We start from the raw sequence: 6,887 nt of genomic DNA, 5'->3' as shown, positions 1-6,887 counted from the left end.
TAAAACTTTCTCAATGTTTATTGATCATTTCTATTCTCTACTCTCTTCAATGGAAGTATCTTAACCATGGTGACAAACAAATATGTAGCCCATCTGAGTAGATTTTGATGCATTTATTTGGTGCTGTTTTACAGATTTTGTATTTTTTATGCTAAATGAAATCATATTTAAAAGTCTACATGTTTGATGACATAGTTCCAACCACAGTCCCCTATTATTTCTGTAGTTACAGGGACTAAAAGTCTAGAAATTCAGAGGTGACCTGAGAACCTAAACCCTGAGGTATGAGAGGATGTTGACCTAATTAGTAAATATTGCACTGAGTAATGTTCTATGCTTATGGGCATAGTGCCATCTACATGGCATACCTTTGAGAATCACTGTCTTTGGAAAAGGGTTGTCATATTCAATGAACTCTTTACTCACACGCAGGAATTCCCTCAAATCTGTGCTGCTTTGTGTATGTGATAAGAATACACCACCTTCTCAAGCATTTTTTGGCAATGTTTGAGATTTCTTGACTTTTACTCCTTTCTTGTAAGGACCATAGACATTAACAGAGAAAGAAGTTTAAAAAAATCTTGACTTCCAGCTCCTGAAGAGGAAAGCAACAAAATTATGAGAGTTGCCACAACCTATTTCTTGGTTAGTAGAAGATGGTAGATTTAAGAATATAAGAGCTATCACAAAAAGTTGTAGTGGTCCTGTTTTTTTCTTTATTCTAGTCTGTGCCTCTCCCTAGCACCTTCCACAGAGCCCCCTTCACATCTTTGTTCCTCAGAGTATAAATCAGAGGGTTGAGCATGGGGGTGACGATAGTATAAAAAAGGGCAACAAACTTCCCCTTGCTCTCAGAATAACTGCTCTTGGGTTGCAAGTATGTATAAATGGCTGAGCCATAAAACAGAGAAACCACCAGGAGGTGGGACCCACATGTCCCAAAAGCTTTTTTTCGTCCAGCTGTTGACTTGACCTTTAGTACTGCTCTAGCTATGTGTCCATAGGAGCCAAGAATTAATGTTGCAGGGAAGACCAATATTATGGCTCTGGCCACAAACATCTTGGCCTCTGTTCCTCCTGTGTCTTGGCAGGCCAACTTGAGGAAGACAGGCATCTCACAGAAGAAGTGATTCAGTCGGTGACCACAAAGCGGCATGGTCATCATGAGACCTGTTTGAATCAGAGAGTTCAAGAAACCTCCTACCCATGAAGCAGTAGCCAATGCCTGGCAGAGGATGGGATGCATTATGGTTGTGTAGTGCAGTGGACGACACACAGCAGCATAGCGGTCAAAAGCCATCACCACCAAGAGCACACACTCAGTGGATCCCAGAGCAAGATATATGAACAGCTGTGCCACACACCCTCCATAGCTGATGGTCCTGTCAAGTCCATGGAGGTTGATGAGGAGCTGAGGCACGGTGCTGGTGGTGAAGCAGAGGTCCAGGAAGGAGAGGTGGGAGAGGAAGAAGTACATGGGTGTGTGTAATCGAAGGTCTGTTCGGGAAAGAGTAATGATGGTGATGTTGCCAAAGAGAGTTAGGGAGTAGAAGATTGAAATAAAAATGAAAAGGATGAGTTCCAGCTGAGGCCAATCTGAAAAGCCCACCAAAATGAATCTCTCTTCTAAAGTGGCATTGAAACTATCCATAGTCTTTTATGTGCACAAACAGCAGGGGTTAACTTAGTGCCTACAATGAAGATCATGAATAAAAACAATATTCTCTGAACCAGGTACTTTGATTTCCATGTTGCTGCTCAGTTACATCTGTTGAATAGTCTTTCTCTCATTGTTATAGAGATAAGTGGATTAGAATGACAGAGCATTTGTTTGAACTTTAACCTTACTGCCTGTGTGCTCTAGAACTCTAGCCACGTTTTTCTATCCCTCGAATCTTATGCTTCCTTTTCTGAAAGTAGAGTTGATGTCTTGCCTCACGAACAGAATAGATGCTTGTATCCAAATTCACTAACCTGGAAATTGTGTTTTCAAGATCCAATGTAGGGCTCGTGTTCGTCTTGCCAATAAAGTGTTTGGTTTTGATTCCAAGCACTTCAAAAGCGAAGCAAAATAAATGAAAATTGAACATGCAAAAACGCACATAGAATTGTGTGATCTTCTCTTTTGCTCTCTACGAGGCACAGTGTTCCTGTCTATTAAGACCCAGGGTTAAGCAGGCAGAGATGACATGTCCTGCACATTTGTGGCTTTCTGTTCAGTGTATGTGGTTTGAGCACCAATCTGCGAAGCTTTGCTCACACCATTGCCAGCTGACCTGAAAGATGAAAAATAGTGGAGCTCTGCAATTTTAAAGTGCAATTACTCATTACAATTTTTTTCCTCTTCATGAGTCATCACGCTTGTGATGTATGGCATCTTTTCAATCAACGTATCGACCCACCTTTGGACTTCACAGTAGGAGTTGTGCTCATCTCTCCAATCCAAAGTTCTTTGCATCAATGTTCTCTGGAATTTGTTGCATTCAATGAAAATATTTCACATCTCTTTATTCCTCAAAAGCTCAGTTTCTGGGTACCACACAACTCAGTGAATTAAAAAAGACATGCCACCTCTTATGGCATGCTTACGTTAATAATATTGACAAGTGCTATGTTACTGTTACTTTCATCCAGGGCATGTAGAAGATGTAAATAACCTTGTTTTGTGTGAAGCAGCTGATTTTTCTCTTCAATGTAGTTTCATGCAATATAATTAACCATGAACACACTTTGATGGATAGTAAGGAGTGGGATATGCATAAAATTCTTTGCCATTAGGGGTTAATAGTTCGTGTGGTGAAAATATGAAAAGTATAAGAAAAAATTCATCATAAAGAAAGAAATAAGTGATTGACAGAAGTCTCACCTCTGCTTAGTATGAGAAATTGTGCCAAGTTTATACATTGCCTTTTAAATAAATCTGTTAGAAAGTCACTAATGGTACCATGCTGGATCAATGTTGCAAGGGATGTATTTGAGTACCACAATACTGCCCATTTCAAACATGTAAATTATAAAGGTACAGTGTTCAAATATATGCTTCTTTATCAACACAAGCAAGATAGATTTGATAGGGATTAAGTGCTCTGAGGCATTTTTAAATTTTGAGAGATGTTTTGTATTTTTAATACTTGTGTGTCCTACCAAAATTCTTTAAAGATCATCCAACTGGATCCTCTGAACTTACTGTCCCCTCAACTCACAATGCAGCATTGGAGGGGTAAGTCTCTCAATGAACATTGCTGTGTGAATTAGTGAATGTGTTCCATGCCCTCCTATTGTATGTGAAATATCCAAATATCTCAGATATATTTATTTTCTGTGTAATAATGAAGAATTAACACTGCCCTGTTCTAATTTAGTAATGTGCTAAATGCTAGCCACTTGTGCTGTACATGCTAATCTCAATTATATTTATACTATCATGTAGACATTCTTAATATACTACAATACAGCAAACATCAAAAGAATTATTATTTGAAAATTCCTAAATTCTCTATCCCCAAAGGATTTAACACAATGCAACCAAGAGGGACAGACATTAGGCATCTTCCACAGTCCATGAAACAGTAGTGAATAGGCAAAATTGAACTGGGGTTCAAAACCTCAGCTGGACAGAGATAGAACTGAGGGGATCATTCAACAATCATTTATAAGTAGAAACCCAAAAGTAACCTAGGAGTAGTGCCCAAAGTGTCTGAAAGCATGAATAAGTAGTGACCACTTGATTAATGGATTTTAACAAATGCAAGGTAAGATTTGATAAAATGGTGATCCAGAACCAAAAACAAAAAACAAAAAAAAAAAAACCCTTAGTTTGGGAGGAAATCCAAAGGTAATTTCTTCATGTGCAGATTTTCAAATCAAACTTGCTGAATAAAGCCCTGAGCTAGCTTTGTTGTGGGGATTTCTCTCTTTGACTCATTGATATATCATGTCAAATATTTGCTGGATAATATCTTTAGTTTTCCATTTTCCTGTGAATATAGATAGAAAAAAATGCAAGTTTTTATAGTCCCCCTGACAAAATAAGACTAGGAAGTTGGCCTTATTCAGACTTAAGATTTTAGTACCTAGTGTAATGGCCAATGCATGAGAATGCCTGATACACCCCTAAGCCTACAGGGATAGACTTGTTCCAGATTTGAACAAGTCCTTAGGTATGAAGCACTGTCATTGTGTCTGTCTTGTGTAGACAGCTGGGTGTACAAATAGCCCTGTTTCCTTGGAATCTGGTCTTGTATTTGGAATCTAGTGTTCAGTGAGAGTCTTAATACCATGCTGACTGTACTGACTTTCATCTGCCTCACAAAGACTCATGTCTGCTTCTGTTTGTGAGAAAAGGTCTGAGGTTCTGGTCCCCAGGGCCCTTTAGAGAATGGTCTGATCTTCAGAACAACAGTCAGGTGTACAGACTCTCCTGTACACCTGCTTACTTAGAGCTGAAAATTTGATCAGAAAACTGTAAAAGGGTCCTGCAGTCATTGGCTGATACACTGCAATGTTGGAGACTGCTTCCCAATCCTGATCTTTGTTCTGTATGTCTTTTAAAAGTCTACTTCTTTTGCCACATCTCTTTGGGCCACACAAATCACTCCTGACATTTATGTAATTTATTTTTGGCTACAGAAAGGTCAGTGGTTGTCTGTGTTCAGCTTTCTGTATGTTTGTGTATATGACTATGGATGGGCTAGTGTATCTATTCCATAATCTCCATAATTAATTTACTGGTCAGGATTCATGTTTGAGGTCCTTTTTCAACAGCCTGTGTTATTACATGTTTCATGCTGTCCACTAATTTAATATTGTCAGACTGCAGTGGAACCCTATTCAAACTGCAACATTTAATCTTCTTTCTGAGAAGGAGGTGGGGTTGGTTTTCAGGATCTCTTTTCTGATTACCTTCACCAAGCACTCTATCTTATAATCAAATCTAAGTCCACTTCTTTCTACTATGCCACACAGCAATCTCTGTCTTCAGTATCTCGGCTATGAACTTACTATCAAACTTTTTCAGGTACCTGACCAGCATGTAAAGCTACAGGAGCAACAATTTTCTGATCCATATATTGTCCCTCCTCACCAGAACCCCAACATCCCATGCTATCCCACAGTTTATTTCAGGGTGATCTTCAATACTGAGAATCACTCAAACATGATTACATTGTCAGTATCATGAATTTAATCCTGCTACCTTTATTGACATGAAAGACTAAACTGACAAATTGCTTATTTTGTGTCTCTGTCTAAGGCTGGGTTCTCTCTCCTTGTCTAACTTCCAGAAAATCTCCCTAGTTTTAAAATTTGAAAATTTAATATGCTGTACATATTCAGGTGAGAGGATAGATGCCAATGAAGACTATCAATAATAAAACACACTTTTTCATAAATCTAACATTTTTATGTGCTCCAACCAGGAAGGTGGAGAGTAGGACCCAGTGTCAATTGCCCAGTGGAATATTGCCATTTTAAAATTTCAGACTGTGACTCCTTAGCATCTCATTCAATCATTACTCACCTAGAGTTCCAGGAGAGAGAACCATTTCGTTTACTGCCCTTGGTTCTGTTGGCTTGTGAGACACGTTTGTAGTCTGTATCTAGAGTGATTCAAGGTAGACTTATTTCTTTGATGTGCTGATAACCTTTTTATGGGGTAGAGGTCTTGGGACAGGGCTCCTGTCCTAGAAAAGTCATGATTAACAACCCTGTGCAGCCAATATTTATCCTAGCCAACAGAGACCAGGTAGGATCTGATGCTTTATCAGAGAACCTTTAGACTTTAAGGCTATCTATCTACACATACCCTGACTCTCAGAGAATGAACACCTCAGTTTTGTCCTGAGGGCATTGTCTGTTCCTCCTGACAAAAACATTGTTAATCAAGAATGGCCTTGGAGACCTCTGTGCCCCAACGTGGCAATTATGTGCAGTTGGCAGACTCTCAAAGACATGCCTTACAGGCCTATCTATTCTTTATGCTGCATTCAAACTAAACAGCTCTATTCACCATGCTCACAACATACCTTACTCACTCTTGGGACTACATATTGAGATCCTCATATTTCCTCTGCTTTGGCCCAAGTCCTATTAACAGTCAGACCAAATTCCGTGTCTCATTTGGAAATTGACCACATATCTCTTTTTATGGACACCTCAGACAACACTTTTATTCTTCTCTGTATATAACCATGAGCCAACTAAATGTTTATTTCCTTGATGAAAAACTTGAAATGAAATACAAAATATTGTATGTCACTGCCAATATTTAATGTATCGTTGTTCCTTTTTTTTTTTATCCACAATAAATCTGAAAATCAATACTTTCTGCCACAATGCAGACTCAGGCAGAAAAGGGGAGATTTTAAAGGGGCTCAGGGACAACAAGGGCACTGAGAAAACTGTTCTCAACAAGTTCTCAGCCTTGTTTGTTTTTGTTTCTTGAGACTTTGCCATCCCTGCAAAGAGGAAAACCATAAATGAGGGAAAGTCTCCTTGTCAAGGGAAGATGGGCCTTCAGCTCTTAGTGATGGCTGCCCTTGAAGACTAAGGTTGCTCAAGGTTTTCTGGTGAAGCCTCTTTAAGGATAACCTTGTGATCCCTCAGGTGACTTAGCACAAATACAAATTTTTGTTTAGATAAGAAGGTTTTCTTCTCTGCCTTGATTTGGATTGTGTAGTAACTTAAAAAAAAATCACTAAATACTGCAGTATAGTAAAAATTCTTTCCTCTAGTGGGATCTCACTGGGTAAACACACCAGGATTTAAGGCGGGTCCCATGCCTAGCAGTAGATGGCCAAACAAAGTGAACTCAGTGACATTTTGGAGGATGTTTCTCTCATAATACTTTGTCTGGGCTTTTTTTTTTTTTTAATTATTCTTATATATTT

General features: G+C 38.9%; 1 protein-coding gene across 1 annotated transcript; it reads right to left on the bottom strand.

Annotated features, from left to right (window-relative positions):
• Positions 1 to 641: 641 nt before the first annotated feature.
• Positions 642 to 1,743, bottom strand: LOC116077081 (olfactory receptor 10). Its single transcript, XM_031351380.1, has one exon. The coding sequence runs from the start codon at positions 1,649 to 1,651 to the stop codon at positions 722 to 724; it is 930 nt and encodes a 309-aa protein (XP_031207240.1). The 5' UTR covers positions 1,652 to 1,743; the 3' UTR covers positions 642 to 721.
• Positions 1,744 to 6,887: the final 5,144 nt, after the last annotated feature.

The sequence above is a fragment of the Mastomys coucha genome, unplaced genomic scaffold (assembly GCF_008632895.1).
Source record: "Mastomys coucha isolate ucsf_1 unplaced genomic scaffold, UCSF_Mcou_1 pScaffold5, whole genome shotgun sequence".
In the NCBI taxonomy this organism is placed as follows: Eukaryota; Metazoa; Chordata; class Mammalia; order Rodentia; family Muridae; genus Mastomys; species Mastomys coucha.
This window is presented reverse-complemented; position numbering and strand designations above follow the sequence as displayed.

Excerpts from the sequence above, each read along its gene's own strand:
- LOC116077081 (XM_031351380.1), bottom strand. The coding sequence starts at position 1,651 with ATGGATAGTTTCAATGCCACTTTAGAAGAGAGATTCATTTTGGTGGGC.